At 41.0% G+C, this 19,314-nt stretch overlaps 2 protein-coding genes across 4 annotated transcripts; both read left to right on the top strand.

The window, feature by feature from the left end:
* The first annotated feature begins 8,208 nt into the window (after positions 1-8,208).
* On the top strand, positions 8,209-11,102 carry LOC120726627. The gene is made up of 2 exons (XM_040020345.1): positions 8,209-8,265; positions 8,929-11,102. Exon 2 carries the CDS (start codon positions 8,937-8,939, stop codon positions 11,079-11,081), a length of 2,145 nt encoding a protein of 714 aa, XP_039876279.1. The 5' UTR covers positions 8,209-8,265; positions 8,929-8,936; the 3' UTR covers positions 11,082-11,102.
* Positions 8,946-13,160, top strand: LOC120726630. 3 transcript variants are annotated; one of them, XM_040020349.1, is made up of 2 exons: positions 8,946-9,001; positions 11,841-12,929. In XM_040020349.1, the coding sequence occupies exon 2, from the start codon at positions 11,870-11,872 to the stop codon at positions 12,899-12,901; it is 1,032 nt and encodes a 343-aa protein (XP_039876283.1). In that variant the 5' UTR covers positions 8,946-9,001; positions 11,841-11,869; the 3' UTR covers positions 12,902-12,929. The 3 variants fall into 3 exon arrangements, with proteins under 3 accessions (XP_039876283.1, XP_039876284.1, XP_039876282.1); XM_040020350.1 differs by lacking the exon at positions 8,946-9,001 and adding an exon at positions 11,499-11,590; XM_040020348.1 differs by lacking the exon at positions 8,946-9,001 and adding an exon at positions 12,985-13,160 and having other exon boundaries at positions 11,517-12,902.
* The last annotated feature ends 6,154 nt before the right edge of the window (positions 13,161-19,314 follow it).

Here is a 19,314-nt window from a genome sequence, read left to right as displayed (position 1 = left end):
TAATGATCATGTCTCACCTCTAGTCTTCTCTGTCTTAATTTCAGGTTTCCACCATATGTTGTAGATAGTTCAGGAAGTTAACTCAACCAAGCAGCCTTTGGGTTTCGGCTAAGTACTGTTTAGAATACCAGAATAGGGAGGATGGTGTAGGTTTAAGTTTATTAGATTGATACATATGTACCAACAAGACAGTGTACATCACTGTCACAACGACGTTTGTTTTCATTCAAAGGCTTTATGGTTTTTCCTATAATACCTGGTGGGCCGGTCTCTAGTCAAAATGCCCGGGCTGATTTTTTGTTCCAGTCCAGCCCTGCTTATATACATTTTGCCTCCAAAATAATAGAAAATACAATGCAAAATCCAAAGTGCAGTCATAATCCCCTGTAACTTGTTCATGAAAAAAAAAAGAAAAGTATAGATGTTTGTTGCTAAAGGGTTATTGAATACATTTGATAGTCATACTGGATACCTTTCAAGTATACCTTTCAAGACAAGTCATACCTTTCCATAATAAAGATTGAACAAGTCTTTAAATAAACAGATGTGCCTGAGAGCAGTGTGTTTGATTTGTGTTCTTTTTCCGAATGCCAATTTTCCGTCGATCCATTCTTGCTTATCCTTATCAGGGTTGTGGGGGATTTGGAGCATATGCCAGTTATCATAGGACAAGAGGCGGGGTTAACCCTGGACAGATTGCCAGTCTGTCACAGGAATATCACAGAGGAACACATAACAGTTTGCACTCGCTTTCACACCTATGGGCAAATTAGAATCACCAGTTAACCTAACCCTACTATGTATATCTTTTGGGGGAGAAAGCCAGAATACCCAAATAGAACCCAGGCAAATACGGGGAGAACATGCACGAAAGGCCCCAGCTGGATGATGGAATACATATTAGCCACCCATCTTAATCGTTTCTGACATAGATGTACCCTGGAATGCACTTTATATATTTAAGTCACTTAAATTATTAGTTATTTTAGTTATTTTGTATAAGAAAATTGTGTTTGTTGCTTTTATGTGTGTGTGATTATTTGTTATTGCTCAGCTTGTAAGATAACATAGTCATTGCCTCATAACAAGTTTACAATAGAAGGAACATGTTCTCATTTCACCTACCGATAATGATAAATGTGGGGGAAGCATACGGACCTTACTTCCAAAGATGAATCTGGGAAGTATTAACATAATGCCTTCAGTAGGGTACAACACTAAAAATGTTTATTTTTATAACGCTTTTCAACATATGGTTACACTGTACAGCCCAAAATGTACACCTGAACAATGAAAAGCAATATACCGTATTTTCACGACTATAAGGCGCACATAAAAGTCTTAGATTTTCTTCAAAAAGTCCGGCGCACCCTATAGTGCAGTGCGCCCTGTGTGTGTTGTTGTTGTAAGGAAGACGTAGTAGAGAACACCATGAGAACGCTAAAGGGGGAAGTGTGGGCGTTGATTGTATATTTATGAAGCGCCTTGAGGCGACTTTTGTTGTGATTTGGCGCTATATAAATAAAATTGAATTGAAATTGAATTGAAAATAAAAGAACAGGTATGTGCGTTATGCAGAACATCGTTGTTTTAACAACCCTGAAAATGGCAAAGAGACACGCTTATGAAGCACAGTTTAAACTGAAGGCCATCAGCTACGCGGAGGAACATGGAAATCGAGCAACCGCGAGCAACAGCCCTGCCGCAAAGCATGATGTAAGCGCTCTCTTAATGTTCTCGAAGGCTGCCTGCTGTGGGTGACCCCAGGTCCAACTGTTTTTGCTTTTAAGCAACTCGTACAGTGGCTGGCATACTCTGGCAAGAGCAGGAATATATCTGCCCAGGTAATTAACCATTCCTAGGATACGTTTAAGCTCTTGCACATTTTCTGGTGACGGCAGCTGAAGAATGGCGTTCACTTTCTCAGGGTCTGGCCTGACCCCAGAATAGTCGATCAGGTGCCCTAGGAAGCGAAGCTGGCTCTGTCTGAAGGAGCACTTCTCTCGGTTGAGCTTCAATCCGGCTAACTCAATGCACTGCAGCACCTTCTCAAGTCGGGTGTCGTGTTGTTCCATGGTGGCCCCATAGACCAGGATGTCATCCATAAAGACCTCCACACCTTCGAGCCCCTCTAAGGTCTCCAACATCTTTCGCTGAAAGATCTCTAGTGCACTTGTTATCCCAAAGGGCAGCCTCTTAAAGCAATACCTGCCAAATGGCGTGATGAATGTAGTTAGTTTGCAACTCTCGTGATGCAACGGGATCTGCCAAAATCCACTGGCTGCATCCAGCGAGGAGAAGACCGTTGCCCCACTCAACCTGGACATGGTTTCCTCAGGGGTAGGCAAGATATAGCGTTCTCTTTTGACAGACTTATTCAGTTTTGTCAGATCAACGCAGATCCTGGCCCTTGCTGTGTTCTTCTTCAAGACAGGCACCATTGGGGCACACCATTCGGTAGGTTGGGTCACCCTCTCAATGACACCATGGTTCTCCATTCTTTGTAGTTCCTCCTTCACTTTCTGCAGCATGGGGAAAGGCACACGGCGTGCCGTATGCACCGCGTATGGCACAGCATCGTCCCTTAACTGAATTTTGACTGGTTCAGTTTTTAGTGTTCCGTGTTCACCGTAAAGTGGTTGGTTCCTGGTGGCAGTGATCGTTGCTTCATCAATTCTTCTCACCAGGTTCATCTGCACTGACGAGAAGCGGCTGAGAAGGTTGCTAACTCTGCGTCCACGAACCACATACACCTTGGATAGGTAGTCTTTGCCTTTATAACTTATTGTGGCCTTCAAGTAGCCGAGACATAACAGCTCTCCTCCGGGGCTATCTAGAGGGAGATTAGAAGGCTCTACTGTTCTCTTATGAGCAAGTGTGTGGAACGTGTCTTCATTTATGATAATGACATCTGCTCCTGTGTCAATCTTAAATTCTATTGGGGCAGAGTCTAGCAGTAACTGCACAGTCCATGCTTCGCTATTTCCTTTTGCATTACACACTGAGCCTAGAAAATATGAGGCCTGCTCGCTTTTCTCTGTCTCTGTAACCTCATTCACTGATCTGGTGTTACGACACACCCTGGCCCAGTGTCCAATTTTTCGGCAGCCATGGCAAACAGATTTTGCTGCCGGGCACCTTTCATCCCTGGCATGCTGTGTCTTCCCACATTTACCGCATTTCTTGTCACGCCCCGCCCATTTTTTTTCCGCGGGTAGCCTGCCTCGCTGTTGTTGTTGTGATTTCCAGTCCATGCTTTTCTGCTTATCCCGTACCTCCTGTACTGAGCCTCCCGCATCTCTCTGCAAGCTGACCTGCGCTGCGACCTCCTCTGACTGTCTGACAATCTGGGTCGTTTGCGCCAATGTGAGGTCCTTCATCAGCTGTAGCCTGCGGGAGAGGTCCTTGTCTCGTATCCCGACCACAATACAATCGCGGATATTTTCCTCTTTACATGCACCAAACTCACAGTGCTCTGAGAGGTCATACAGGGCTCGGATAAAACTCTCTGCCGTTTCGCCTGGCCGCTGGACACGCTGGTGAAAACATGCTCTCTCATGTATAATGTTCCTCTGCGGGAAAAAATACTCGTCGAACTTCCTCATTACGACGGCGAAGTAGTCACGACTTTCATCGGCGGCAAAGGTGAGTGACTTGTAAATGTTCTCTGCTTCTTGTCCTTCGTCTTTGTGGAGTTTCGTTGCAATCCTGTAGCGCTCGAAACGCTGTTTCCAGTCGGGCCATTCCGTCGGCTTATCGAAGGGGAAGCTTGTCGGGGGATTAAAGTAAGCCATTCTGTTGTTTTCTCCTTTATGGCGTTATTCCGGCGATGGTCCGGGTCGCTTCTGACACCATGTAGAATGACCACTCGGTAGCTTTCTTATGTTGCTGCTTTATTGAACGTGTATCCAGCATGGGTTATAACAGCACAACAACGGGTGTGGCAGCTAAGAGAGGAACTGCACATTGACAGACCTGCCGCAAAGCATGTCATGGTGGCGTAAAGCCGCAACGCCCACCCGCTCAGCACAGGCAACCCAGTATATGACAGATGGAGACCACAGTTTCACTAAGAGTGGAAGGCCTAGCCCCTCCTACATTTTTATGTATGTGGCCCTCAGTGAAAAAAGTTTGGATACCCCTGGTGTAGACCAAAATACTAAATTTCGCTCTACAAGGACCTGATATCCACTTACGAGGACATTACACTGCCACTGTTCTATCGAAGTGAATTTCCTCTTATGTGGTATTATTTTTTCTCTGAAACAAAAATCAGGTAAAAAAAAAAGAATCTGGTAATTCTTGGTTTTTACATTCATCAGGTCCCAATCAGCCCAAATAGCAAAGAGAAATTTAAAATTCATGCCATGAAAGACTTCGGGTCTTAGGAGGATAGTGTATATACACTATGTTGTAGCCTTTATAGGTATTCAACACTGGACCATAAACAAATCTTTTCCTTTACAGTTTGGATGGTACAAGTCAAACAAAAAAATTTAAGTGAAACGCAGAGCTTTTACTGGTGGGGTGCCTGGGTTGTCGACCCAGAGTTTTCAGTTTTACATTATTATTGAACTTTGATATTATTTATAATTTCTAGTCTTTTGGTTCCTTAGAGTTCTCTGTCCTATGGTTTATGTCTCTGTGTTCCATAGTTGCTGTCTCCCCTGTCAGCTGTATCCCCTTGTCAAGTCCACGTCTCTGTGTTATGTTTCCTGTTTTACTTTGAATGTCCGTGTCTCATGTTAATGTATCTGGTTTTGCTTCCCTTGTCTCGTTAGCCCTGATTTGTCCCAGCTATGTTTCCCACCTGTCTCCCATTCCCTGATTGCTCACTCTGTGTATTTAAGCCCTGTGTTTTCTTCAGTCTGTGTTGTGATCTCCCTCATCCCACACTGTGTGGTCCATTTGCCAGCCTGCCTGTTTAGTTTACTGGTATTTTCAGATTAGTTATTTTATCTTCAGCAATAAAGCTGTTTTTGGAATACACTTTTTGCCTCCTGGAGTCCGCACATTGGGTCCTTCTCTCCTGCTGCACACATCACATGACAGAAGTCCAGAACATGGACCCAGCAGACTCTGTTTGGTATCAGCAGTTCGCAGTTTGTGCCTTCCCCAAGGAGAGGGTGAGGCAGGAGGCTAAGCATGCGCAGGAGCTCGAGTCAGCCTTCTACGGGTGTTGTTTGGCTCGGGGAGGGCCCCCCCCCCCCGATTATAAACTCACCTCAGAGACTTTTGGAATTTCATTTCTGAATGAAGAATTGTCAGGGGTTGTGTTTGGAGGCGAGGAAGAAAGAACTCAAACGCTTGACTTGCAGGTAGGTGAGGACTGGTGATTTATTGCAGAGAACGGAGGAATGAACAGAACATGAGGTTCAACATCGCAAGTGACCAATCACATTGTTGTGACGTTATTCTTTTGCGCGCCAAGCAATTGGTGGATTTATGAAATTACAATGTTTCAAGGACAATATCAAATCAAATGACTTTTATTGTCACATCACATGTAAAGGTACACTGGTACAGTACATGCGAGTGAAATTCTTGTGTGCGAGCTTCACAAGCAACAGAGGTGTGCAAAAAATACAATAACATAAAACAAGCAAAATATAAGAATGGCTAAATCTGAGAGTAATAAATATATGTACAATACAGGGAGTGCAGAATTATTAGGCAAGTTGTATTTTTGAGGAATAATTTTATTATTGAACAATAACCATGTTCTCAATGAACCCCAAAAAACTCATTAATATCAAAGCTGAATGTTTTTGGAAGTAGTTTTTAGTTTGATTTTAGTTTTAGCTATTTTAGGGGGATATCTGTGTGTGCAGGTGACTATTACTGTGCATAATTATTAGGCAACTTAACAAAAAACAAATATATACCCATTTCAATTATTTATTTTTACCAGTGAAACCAATATAACATCCCCACATTCACAAATATACATTTCTGACATTCAAAAACAAAACAAAAACAAATCAGTGACCAATATAGCCACCTTTCTTTGCAAGGACACTCAAAAGCCTGCCATCCATGGATTCTGTCAGTGTTTTGATCTGTTCACCATCAACATTGCGTGCAGCAGCAACCACAGCCTCCCAGACACTGTTCAGAGAGGTGTACTGTTTTCCCTCCTTGTAAATCTCACATTTGATGATGGACCACAGGTTCTCAATGGGGTTCAGATCAGGTGAACAAGGAGGCCATGTCATTAGTTTTTCTTCTTTTATACCCTTTCTTGCCAGCCACGCTGTGGAGTACTTGGACGCGTGTGATGGAGCATTGTCCTGCATGAAAATCATGTTTTTCTTGAAGGATGCAGACTTCTTCCTGTACCACTGCTTGAAGAAGGTGTCTTCCAGAAACTGGCAGTAGGACTGGGAGTTGAGCTTGACTCCATCCTCAACCCGAAAAGGCCCCACAAGCTCATCTTTGATGATACCAGCCCAAACTAGTACTCCACCTCCACCTTGCTGGCGTCTGAGTCGGACTGGAGCTCTCTGCCCTTTACCAATCCAGCCACGGGCCCATCCATCTGGCCCATCAAGACTCACTCTCATTTCATCAGTCCATAAAACCTTAGAAAAACCAGTCTTGAGATATTTCTTGGCCCAGTCTTGACGTTTCAGCTTGTGTGTCTTGTTCAGTGGTGGTCGTCTTTCAGCCTTTCTTACCTTGGCCATGTCTCTGAGTATTGCACACCTTGTGCTTTTGGGCACTCCAGTCTTCAGCTCTGAAATATGGCCAAACTGGTGGCAAGTGGCATCTTGGCAGCTGCACGCTTGACTTTTCTCAGTTCATGGGCAGTTATTTTGCGCCTTGGTTTTTCCACACGCTTCTTGCGACCCTGTTGACTATTTTGAATGAAACGCTTGATTGTTCGATGATCACGCTTCAGAAGCTTTGCAATTTTGAGACTGCTGCATCCCTCTGCAAGATATCTCACTATTTTTGACTTTTCTGAGCCTGTCAAGTCCTTCTTTTGACCCATTTTGCCAAAGGAAAGGACGTTGCCTAATAATTATGCACACCTGATATAGGGTGTTGATGTCATTAGACCACACCCCTTGTCATTACAGAGTTGTACATCACCTAATATGCTTAATTGGTAGTAGGCTTTCGAGCCTATACAGCTTGGAGTAAGACAACATGCATGAAGAGGATGATGTGGACAAAATACTCATTTGCCTAATAATTCTGCACTCCCTGTAGTGTAGGACAGAAAGTATAAAACAATCACTATAAAACTATTCCAATGTATTACTGTTGAAAACCAGTCAAGTGATACCAATAGATATATTTGTACTATAATTTGACTTTTAGACTTTAAAAATCCCCATCACTAAAGATATTGTTTTATACCTACACTGTTCTAGCTTGATAGCATAAAGCATGATAGTGTAGTATCACATCACAGTCACAGTGACATGCAGAGATGGGCAGTAACGCGTTACTTGTAATGTGTTACTGTAATCTGATTACTTTTTTAAAGTAACGAGTAAAGTAAGGGATTACTATCGCAAAAACGGTAATTAGATTACCGTTACCTTCCTGTAGGAACGCTGCGTTACTGCGTTACTAAAACCGTGATTTTTTTGTGAGAATGTCTCATGACAGTGACGTAAGCGAGTGCTACGTTTGTGACAACAGCTGTGTGCAGATCAACAATGGATAATATATCGAGTGCGGGAGAGAGTATGAGCGTGCAGCGTTTAAAGCGTGGAAGTATTGACCTTACTTTGAGTTTGATTCCATAAAAAGTGACAAAAACATTAGTGTCAGTTGTGCGTGGGAAGAAAACTTCTTTTTACAGCGAAAAAACCCCCCTAAACAAGCACCGAGTGCGCAATGACGTAATGGGAAATTAACAGAGAAACTCGCGGATTCTTCCACTGACCGCTGCGGCACACCTGCACCAGGGCACACCTCCGCCTACACTCAAAAAAATGAACTCAGCCTATCTCTGCTTTTACTAAAGTAGATTTTGTTGTTTGTTCTTAATAAACTCGATTTTGCAAAAATTCTTAAAGTGTTTGTGCAAATTTAATGAAATGTTGTTACTTTTTGTTGTTACACAAAGTCATTGAACTGTGTCAACGTAACATTGTTGAGTAAATTCACAGGTTTGTCCCTCTGCACATACTGCTGCGTGCAGAGCCCGCCTAAGTAAGGGCCAATGCGCATGCGCACCACCCTCTTTCTCAAGCTTGCTTTTTCTTCGCCATGTGGACTGGTTCAGCCGCATTTTTGTCCAAAAATCAGGTAAGAAGTCATTTTTCTTGTAAAGCCCGTCTACATATATATGTTCACACGTCAGTTAATGTCGCAAGTGCTACTAAGAAAAGAGTACAGGCAGGGTTTTGCCCGGTAAAGGTTTGCTAACGTGGACTTGCTGCACGTGAGTTTCCAAATGATTTTGGAGGGGACTCCATTGCAATAGCAAAGCTCTGTTTTCAGCCCAAATGTAGTGTAGCGCTAGCGTCGGTACGCGTCGGTACAGGCAGCGCATTCGGTCCGGTGTCGCACTTTCGCGCCGAGTTTATACTCGGATGCCTGACTGCGTTGCACTTTAGCCAACAACAGTGGAGAAGCGCTCCTCGCTAGCAGACAGGTTAGGGTTTATTTTCTGTCTAATATTTCAGCTTACGTTTTGATGTAGCTTGCAGAAAGCATTTAGTAAGCTGGTGTAAGATGAACTGCATTAATGTTGTACAATGTCCATGGGATTTCTCACTCGACTTTTAATGTCAGATTACACACACATTTACACAATATGCAGTGGTGATGATGTAGATCAATAAATTCATTTTTGTAGCATACAATATTAAAAATAAAACTGATTAATATGAAACATTAACAATGTGCAAATTATTTAGTTTTTTCAGGGACAGTGTAATGAAAATGTCTTTTGTGCTTCTCCCCCAGATACGTTGATGTGGCAGTGTAAATTGTGCAAAAAAGTGGTGTCATCACGAGCTCTGTTATTAAAACACTACAGGTTAGTTCATAGTAGACAGCAGTATCCATGTGCCTATTCTGATTGTGTCTGTGTTTTCAAAACATGGAATGCTCTACATAGCCACTTAAGCAGATCACATACCCAAAGAACTCTAGACAAGTCTGTGAGTTTGGCAACATTTAACTGCCATTTGTGTTCCTGCTGCAACATAGCTTCAGAGCAGGAGTATTTTTCTCACATTAACAACCATCTAAAATGTAACGAGACTGTGCATTGCATGTTTGAGGGTTGTTCTTTCAAAACAAATATCTATGGTACATTCAAGTCTCATCGAAATAGGAAACACAATCCTTATACCTTAAAAGACTTTAAAATCGGTATTGCTAACACTATTGTAGGCCAAACATCAGCTGATGACAGTACAGACACTATTGTAGAAGAGGACATAAGTGCAAATATTGATCACTATACAACTACAAGTGAGACTGAAGATTTGGCAAATGTAATAGAACTTAATTTTGCATCTCTTTTACTTAAGTTGGAAAACTATTTTCATGTTCCCAGCATAGCAATTGACGAGTTGCTTTCAGAATTGCACTACCTGATAAGCTGTGCATCAGTGCCTTTGACAAATCAAGTAATTGTAGACATACTCAAGAATCATAACCTTTGTCTAGACCAGCCTGTTATTGAAGAACTGACAAAGGCAGTTTCTTTTAACCCTTTGTTAAAAGCCATAGAAAAGGACGGCACACTTGCCACTGCCTTCAAACGCAGACAGTATTACAGAAAACATTTTGAAGTAATTGATCCAATTGAATACATTCTCGACTCCCAAAGCAAGAGGACCTTTCAGTATATTCCTATTCTAAAATCATTACAGCAGATATTTAAACAAGAAAACATACTGAACAAATTTGTCACTAGCCACAATCAGAATCCTTTTGTAAATAAGGAAAAGTATACATCATATAAAGATGGTCTACATTTTCAAAATAATGAGTTTTTCTCAGGCGGTGAACTAAGAATCTCTATTTGTCTTTATGTTGATGATTTCGAAATTTGCAATCCATTGGGGACATCACGGAAAAAGCATAAACTTTGCTCAGTTTACTGGATTTTAGGTAACTTGCCACCAGGTAGTCATTCATCCCTCTCTTCTATTTATTTGGCTCTCTTGTGCAAAAGTGAGGACCTTAGGACCTTTGGCTATCCAAAAATATTTGAGCCACTTTTGCAAGACCTTGTCATTTTAGAGCAGCAGGGAGTGTTCATTGACAATTTAGGGGTCAACTTTAAAGGCACTGTCCAATATGTAGTGGCAGACAGCCTCGGAGCTCATGGATTGGCCGGTTTTGTGGAAAGTTTTTCTGGAGATTACTTTTGCAGGTTTTGTACTGCTACACGCTCAGAGATTGAATCAAAAGCTACAAATAGTGACTTTTCTCTGAGAACTGAGGAGCTCCATCGTGTACACATAGCAACTGCACGTGAGACAGGGGTAGCTTGTTGTGGTGTGAAAAGCTCGTGTGTCTTGGCAGACAGTCTGTCTTTCTTCAAGGTCACTGCAGGATTCCCCCCTGATCTTGCACATGACCTTTTTGAAGGTATTGTGCCTTTTGAGATAGCTGAGTGCCTTCGAATACTAATAGGCAAGAAGTACATCACTTTTGAAAATCTAAGTAGACTTGTTCAGTCATTTCCCTACAAAGGAGGGGATCAGACTAATCGCCCTCAGAAACTGCCTCACAATTTTCTTAGTAAAAAAACTGTTGGTGGCAATGCACATGAAAATTGGTGTTTACTAAGACTTCTGCCACTTATTATTGGACAACACATACCTGAAAACGAACCAGCTTGGGAACTTCTACTAGATTTGAAGAATATTGTTGAGCTTGTTGTGTGTCCTGTTCATAACAGTGACTCAGTTGCATACCTGGAGAGTAAGATTTTAGACCACCATCAAAGGTACAAAGAAGTATGCCCAGATAGAAGACCATTGCCAAAACATCACTTTCTGGCTCATTATCCCTCAATAATTCGCCATTTTGGTCCACTTGCCTTATTATGGACAATCAGATTCGAGGCAAAGCACACATTTTTTTTAAAAAGTTGCTAGACACACAAACTGCTTCAAAAACATAACCCTGTCTTTGTCAACCAAACACCAGCTCATGATTGGCCATTACATGCATTCATCAGGCTGTAGCAAAGCCACTTTTGAGGTTTCACGAGTCTCGGCAGTCCCAGTAGAACTTCTCAAACATGAAATTGCACATTGTCTTGCTGAAAAGTACCCTGACACAGCTGTAGTTAGCCTTGCCCAGAGTGTGTCTGTTGCGGGCATCTACTACAGGAAGGGCATGTTAATAGTACATGGATCACTGGGGGGTCTGCCAGAGTTTGCTGAAATCCTGCAGATGTGTATTTTGGCAGATTCGTTGGTGTTTATAGTAAAAAAACTGAGCTCGTGGTACACTGAACACTATGGATCCTTCAAAATTGACCCATCTCCAAAGGAAATTTCTCTTGTTGCACACGAGGATCTGGTGGATTGTTATCCACTTTGTGACTACCAAGTCGGAGCTTCTCGCATGGTTACATTAAAGAGATACATACACTGTTCAGGTAATTTTAATGTCCATGTTGCCGATTTAATTTTTGTGCTGTATAGCAGTTCTTCTCAAAGTTTGGTTCTTAAAAATAGTTGGACCAGAACTTAAATCTACTCGGATATGTTTCAAGCCTTGTAAAAATACTAGAAAAAAAATTGTGCTGCAAAATTCTGAATACCACTAAAAAAATACCTGCTTCACCATTGTAACATGTACTGAAGTTTGGGAACCACCTGCTCATGTTCTTGCACTTATTTTTTTAGAGTAACAGTTGGAGATTGGGACATCAGAAATGACAGCCCCAACAAAGCTTCTGATAATCCTGGGGGAGAACAACGCACTCAAGTTAACCCTTCCTTTGGGGATACCAAAGACTGTTAACGAGCTCAAAGCGGAGATTGAAAATCAGTGCGGAATTTCTGAACAGTTCAGATTGCAGTACATGGACACAGATTTTAATCAGTTCCTTAACATGACATCCACATTTGATCTAAAAGACATGGACAAAATAAAAGTGATTAAAACAGGTGTACCAGAAACATCCACTGGTAGTAATGAAAGCAGTGTGTCCTCATTTAACTTGGGTAGCCCCTGCTCTGGCCACAACCCTGATTATGACACAGATATACTGTCATCGCCAGAATCCAGGTCATCAAGCTCCTCGAGCTCAGCAAACTCCACGCTGCGATCAGAAGCCTGGCCACTGGACTTTCGCATACCTGAGTTTAGCTTCGATGTAGAGCTGCAATTGACAAAAGGCAACCAGGAATTCCAAGCCAATGGAACACTTTTAACCCTAAAACCAAAGCTCAAGTCTGACATTTTAGAGAGCTTGTCTTCAGAAATTATGAAGTACAAAGCTTACCCTTCAGACAGCAATCTTAGTGATGTTTGCCAAGCTTTGGTTGTAAAGCATCCATGCTTGAAAGAGAAGGGTTCAGAAACTGGATTTTCTGCATGGAAGATCAGTTTGAAGTATAAAATGTCAAACTATCGTGGAAAACTGAAGAACTTAGGGTGTAGTGAGTTGGTCATCAATTCTCTCAAAAGAAGAGGGAACAGTAATGTGCATCCCAACCAAGTCAAGAAACCCAGGAGAGCGGAGGTGAATTTCTGCCCTGATTATCCAGCTGGAGAAACCCGAGAGAGTCAGGAAGAAGAAAGGTTGGTGCTGCTTTCAGAGTTCAAGAAGAAGAACAACGATGAAACCATCAAAGCAAAAATGGCCCAAACCTTTCCTCACCGGAGGCAAGAAATTCTTCAGGACATGCCCTTCGTAGCTGACTTTAAAAGCCGATGGCCAGCTCTTTTTTTCTCCACGTGAGGTAACTGAATCAGTTGATCTGCAAATGCACTCCACATGCAATATTTTAAACCCATCACGCTAAACATTTGTTTATTTTACAGATAAATGCTGAATTCCAGCGCATCACTACGGTCCCGCTAACATCCACATTTATGGCACAGCTGGACAACAACACAACCAAACTGACCAAAGTCTTCAGAAACAAGGGAGGAACATCTGGACGCAAGATCACAGAAATCATGGCTGCAATTGATGAGGTTTGGAATTATTTTTTTTGAATGCTTCATTCCCTCTTTTAATACATATGATTTTGTTGTCTCCTTCTATTGTAAGGTAAAGTTTAATGTTGGTATTATGGGATTGTTTATTCTTTGTCCTTTTCATGATAGTGTTGTCACAGTAATAAAGTTTTAAGTTGATTTGGATACTTCATAAAAAAAATTGCCAGAATTAAAAGCTGTTTTTACAGGACCGTAGCGTTTCCAAAACGGGATTTGCCGCAGCTCCCTGGGGAGAATTTTGGCAGAAAAGCTGAAGCTAGAATAAACTGCCATCAGGCACCTTTCAAACCAAGACGGGATAAAGGGAGGTCTCTGAGCGCGCCCCCCCCGCATGTGACGTACAGGGTCACGCATTCAGCGTCAATTGCAGCGACCATGGTAAACAGACAGTAGTTTTAGCTTGGAGCTCACCTGTTGTCTCTCCCGCTCCACGCTCCGCTCTGCGAGTGTTTTTACCACTCAATTGAACCGCTGGCTGTCTCTCACTGTCCCTAAACAGACGAGCGATCTGTCTTCTTAACGGCCAAAAGAACGTAGTATCACTGCGTCCGTCCAGTTGATCATAAACAAGCTGAGCAGCCCACGGTCTGCCTGTGTTATTTACTTCTGCTGTCAACCGAGGCAGCGCGCTGCTCTGGCTCCACTACGGGGGACTTCCCTCTGTGACAAGAACGCTTGATGTGCGTTCAGCGAACAAAGGTGAGGGACTCAAGCGGCAATATTACTACGAGGCAAAACGTATCAGAATCGAGTTTTATCACTTTTCACCTTTGCGCCTTGCCGCATTTACGCGGCTCACAGATTCGGATTTATCACTCTGTAATGATGCAATGGTCTGTCTTATAAAATCAGCTCAAAAGTAAAGCTATTGCACCAACATGCTTTACCTTACAAACAGTTTTGAATCTGGTACTTGTTGGTGTTGTCTGTAATATTCAGATTGTGGTCCTGGATGTCCTCTGCTGTTGGTTGTTTTGTGCCGGGATCACACCGTGCGTTTTTTCGGCCGTCGCACATGGCTGCCCATGCCACACTCTTAGGACTCTAGAGACGTGACACACTGTGCAACACACGAGTTCAGTGACCCAAACTCAAGCAGAGACATGGAAAACATGCAGAACAGTGGGCCCTGAGGACCAGGGTTATGGGAAACCCTGGCTTAGTACTACAACTGTTTTTTCATTTGTCCTTGCAAAACCTCCTGTTCAAGTCCTCCAAACACACCCACGTCACCCCGCTTCTCTTCCAGCGTCACTGGCTGCTGGTCAACTTCAAGATTCATTTCAAGATCCTGGTTCTGGTCCTTAGGGCCTTACATGGACAAGCACCATCATACAATGGAGATCTTCTCAGTCCCAACACCCCCAGCAGGTCCCTGAGGTCCAGTGATCAAAGCCTGGTAGTGCACAACAGTCTAAAGACCAAAAGTGACAGATCATTGCTGCTGTGGCCCCCAAACTCTGGAACTCTCCTCCTAAGCCTTAGATCAGTGGACTCAGTGGTTTACTTTAAAAAAAAAAAATCCTCTGTTCAGGCTGGCTTTGGTGTGACCTCTTGTTCATCCTCTTCCTCACTGGATTCTTCATGCTGCTGTTTTTGGTCGGGTTTCTGTTTTTTTTGGGATCCTGTGGTTACCTTTTTTTGCTCGTCACATTTTTTCAAATGATAATGTTCCTTCTTTCCTTAATTTTTTTTATTTTAAATTTTGTTGTTCTTCTGTAGTGTGTCATGGACTTTTTTTCTCAAAGCATTATATACATTTATTTTGCTGAAGTTAACTGAAAATGTCTTTAAAGTTTAGCTAAGTCAAATTTGCTTTTATGTTTTACAGAATGACACAGTTGCAATGAGAAGAGTGTGTACGCTGAAAGGACTTGCAGTCTACCTCAATGAAGATCCGAACAGCTTGATCAAAGAATATCAGGCAAGTAATCAAATAGAAACAATTTCCAGTAATAAAAATTTAACTGACGGTAATTTTTCCTCACACACATTCACTAGATTATAACAAAAAGTTTAAATTAGAACATTATTGGAGATATAAAAGCACAAGCTTATGCAGGAGTGACCCTTGCCATTACAGTTGGGGTGTAATGTGGGCTGAGTGTACTGTCTTTCTGCTTTGTTGTTCTGCCGTGTAATCTAGATGATGGACCAACACCTCTCATCTCGCTCTGAGCTGTCTACTGTTTTGCAGCTTAAAGGGATATTCCACCCCAAAGTGAAAATTGGTCTATTACCATATTACCCAGAGTAAGATAAGTGAGAAAAAATAATTTTGTAACCAGTGCAATAATTCTCCTGATCCGGCAGCAGTCTATTTGCTTTTGCCTAGCATTTAAAAAATGGAGTGAATGGGAACTATAAGCATTTTGGTTGCAAATGACTCTTTAATGGTACGAATTATTCCTGGTGAGCTCAATAATCATGTCGACTTTAAATGAAAAGTAATAAGTAACTTGAAGGATTTGGAGGAGTAGATTTAGACTTGGGAATACATTATGGTTACCACATACAACACTGTAAGCCGCCGCTGCATGGTGCATGGATATTCGAATATGTGTTTATTTATGGGAACCAGAGGCTTTTTCAACCACTGTTGTTGTATCCAAGTGCTATGCCATGGCGGGTTACAGGGTGCTTTGGCGTAACCGTAATGTAGGCCCAAGTCTAAATCGCCTCCTCCTGCAAATTCGTCGTGTTACTTTTTACTTTTCATTTGCAGTCGACATGATTATTGAGCTCACCAGGAACAATGGGTATAAGATCAGAAATGTACTGTGCTGGTTACAAAATGCTTTTTTTCTCACTTATCTAACTCTTGGCAATATGGTAATAGACAAATTTCCACTTTGGGTGGAATATCCCTTTAATTGATAAGAAACCCTGCAACTTGTATTATTATGTTTATTTATTTATTTATTTTTTTAGGATGTGGACTTCCATGAGGCCGAAAGTGAAATGGAGAAGACGCTCATTGGCATCTACGTCATCAAACCAGAAGGAGAGCGTGACCTTGACCCGGCAGAAGACATTGGTATCATAATTGAGGGTGTCGCTGTGCTCAGAGATCTTCCTGATGTTGCCACTGCTGTTGTGTTGTTGTTCGGCCTGATCTACACTTTAAACATGAGCTACCCATCCAACCTCAGGTACACTTTTGAGTTTTTTCAGAAAGTACTGATGGGACTTGATGCTAAGAAGCTATCAAACAAAGTTCAAGTGCTCAGAAACAAACTCGTTGAATAAAGAGGAGGAAGCGGGAGGCCCTTATTGCTTAACTTAGTTTGAATGCTTTACGTTCAGGTATAGTTAAGTTGTTCATAAACACTTTTTTTCATTGTCAGTACTGTTTCTTGGGAACATTCACCAGTTTTAGAGAACAATAATGTTCATTTGCATTTTAGCAAAATACTGTTACTTAAAAAATTGGTGTTGCACTTCTTCTACTGCTACTTGACAACATACAGAAAATGACAGACATTTTAAAAAGTTTTAGCGGTTAGGCCGCTGTGATTTGATATTTCAAAGAATGTGACATTTGGCAGCTGTCTGCAACTTGGGATGTAACCATAACTTGAAAAACTGAGTAGCACTGTTTTACAGTACAGTTTTTGAACAAAACAGCCAATTTTCACTGTTTTAAATGAGTTTAGTTTGCTCTTTCATGCTTATCAGTGTTTGAAAATAATTCCTGAAACGTCTTGTAAAATGTAGGATTTTTTTTGATAATTTGGATGCTTTCTTGACCAGTTGAAAGACAAGTTCGTTAGCACTTCACTGATCTTTGAAGTAAAATATTGTTTTATGCACAAAGTATTTAGTTAAAGTTGTAACAAGTTGTCTGCATTGATTGCACTTTGTGTTAAGCTACGGCTCTACAGTCTTTTCGGTCTGTCAACAAGTATTTAATATGCACTGAATGTGCTTAGTAAAGACAGGACTTTGTTGGATCATTTTTTAAATCATTTTAGTTTGACGACAAGTTGGTTAGCACTTTATACTGATCTACATTTTCTGCACAAAATATTCACTTGGAATTTGTAACAAGTTGCATTGATTGCACTATGTGTTAAGCTGTTGTGCTTGGAAAAAAGTATTTTATATGCACTGAATGTGCTTATTAAAGGCAGGATTGTGTTTGATAATTTGGGTGCCGTCTTCATTTCTTCCTAAAAGATCTCCCTAAGATTTACTTAAAAATGTTATGTCAAGTGGTTCCACATAACTGCTTTAAGTAACTTTTAAGAAACTTTGCTATTTTGTATGGAAGTAACCAGTGTAAATGATTTATTTGTAATTGTATTGAATAGAAATTACTTAACAATTTTATATAATTCAAAAGCAACAAAGTTATGTAGCAGCTACATAACAGTTTTACAAAGATACTACCTAACCAGGTTATGTCCTTCTAAAGCAGAAAAGTTATGTACCAGCTAAGTAACAGTATTACAAAGATATTGCCTAAACAAGTTATGTAGGCTTAAAGCAACAAAGATAAGTATCAGCTACGCATTGCAATTAAGTTACATTTAGCCAATACACTTACGTAAATCTAACTTAACAGTATTGAGTTCAAACTAAGTAACAACATTTCTTAAAAGTTACTTAAAGCAGTTGTGTGGAACCACTTGACATAACTTTTTTAAGTAAATCTAATGTTTTATTTTTTTGAGTGTACCCTATTCCTACTTTACAGGTGAAAATAGAGCAAAAGGACCGCTAGTCTTTGACTTTATTTATTTTCTGCTGTGTTTTACTTGCATCTATTTGAAAGACTGAGTGTAAACACAAAAAATATTTTATTTTATGTGCTGGAATGTGCAGAAAATAGGTTTAAATGTTAAACTAATTTCTTCAAGTCAGAGAATGGTGCATATAATTTAATTTTTACTTGATGCATAAAGTTAAAAGATTAAAACTGATAAAACAAGTTAAAAAAAAGAGACTTTTCCATTTGATTACATTTTGTATGATGGATTATGCAGAAAAAGTAGAATTGGGCTGAAAGATCTATCGCTTTATTACCTATTCAGGTTGTAAATCGTGTTTTTAAAAAGTAACTAAGTAACTAAGTAATTAATTACTTTTGAAAATAAGTAATCAGTAAAGTAACGGGATTACTTTTTTGGGGTAGTAATCAGTAATTAGTTACTGATTACTTTTTTCAAGTAACTTGACCAACACTGGTGACATGCTAGTGGTGTAGTAGAATGTTATGTAGAAAGTTCTGTATGAAAGCAAGATGCCCAAGGGCTTAGCATGGTTTTCTGTTGCGTTTGAGTGTGCGTGCTTACAGCAACACCTCAGAGGAGAGAACTTTTTAAATTAGTTAACTGACTTGCAACTTAACTTGTATCACTAGTGATCATTTTGGTGTCATATTTTGACTACAGTAAGAGATCATTTAAAAGTTCTTCTTTTCAGTGTATTAGCAACTCTTAAAAAAATGAAAATGCAAAGCCTGTTGCTGTGATGTTCCACCCTGATCTTCATCTGCTGACAGTGCTAGTGTTGGTCTCAGGAACACAGCTAGAACACAGTGTTCTAGTTTGTCAAATGTAATAAGATGAGTAACTATAGGACAAATGCCCATCCGTGCATTTTTCTGGTCTTTGCTGTTTGTTTGGTTTTTTTTGTTGTTCTCTCTCTGGGGAGGTAGAAATACTACCTCACCAGGCTTTCACTATGCCTACAGGTTGTCAAGGTACTGAGGAGGACTAACCCCTGAAAAGCAGGTGGCGCTGAAAACACCTCCATGCGTTGAGGTTATGTGCTACAGAGCTGGTTGAGGTGTTTACAGACGTTTTTAATTTGTCCCTCACCCAGTCAGCTGTACCCACATGCTTCAGGTCCACCACCATAGTGCCCCTCCCAAAGAAAAACAACATAACCGGTTTGAATGACTATTACCCCATCACACTCACTCCAACTGTAATGAAGTGTTTTGAGAGCATAGTCACGTCCATGTCCAAATGTGATAATTGCAAATACCTACTGTGTAATTTTCCCAGTCTTTCCAGTTTGGGCATGTTTTCTTTTGTTTTTGTCTTGCTTTGTTACACCTACTCATTTCCGCATTTCAGCTGCAGCATGAAATGCTGTTTCATTCAAAGTGTGTTTCAATGTGTTATCATTCTGAGTCAGTGC

Source organism: Simochromis diagramma, unplaced genomic scaffold (genome assembly GCF_900408965.1).
Source record: "Simochromis diagramma unplaced genomic scaffold, fSimDia1.1 OVJJ01000753.1, whole genome shotgun sequence".
NCBI classification, from domain to species: domain Eukaryota; kingdom Metazoa; phylum Chordata; class Actinopteri; order Cichliformes; family Cichlidae; genus Simochromis; species Simochromis diagramma.
This window is presented reverse-complemented; position numbering and strand designations above follow the sequence as displayed.

What these genes read in the sequence shown, in the direction of transcription:
- LOC120726627 (XM_040020345.1), top strand. Translation starts at nt 8,937, where the DNA reads ATGTGGCAGTGTAAATTGTGCAAAAAAGTGGTGTCATCACGAGCTCTG.
- LOC120726630 (XM_040020348.1), top strand. Translation starts at nt 11,870, where the DNA reads ATGACAGCCCCAACAAAGCTTCTGATAATCCTGGGGGAGAACAACGCA.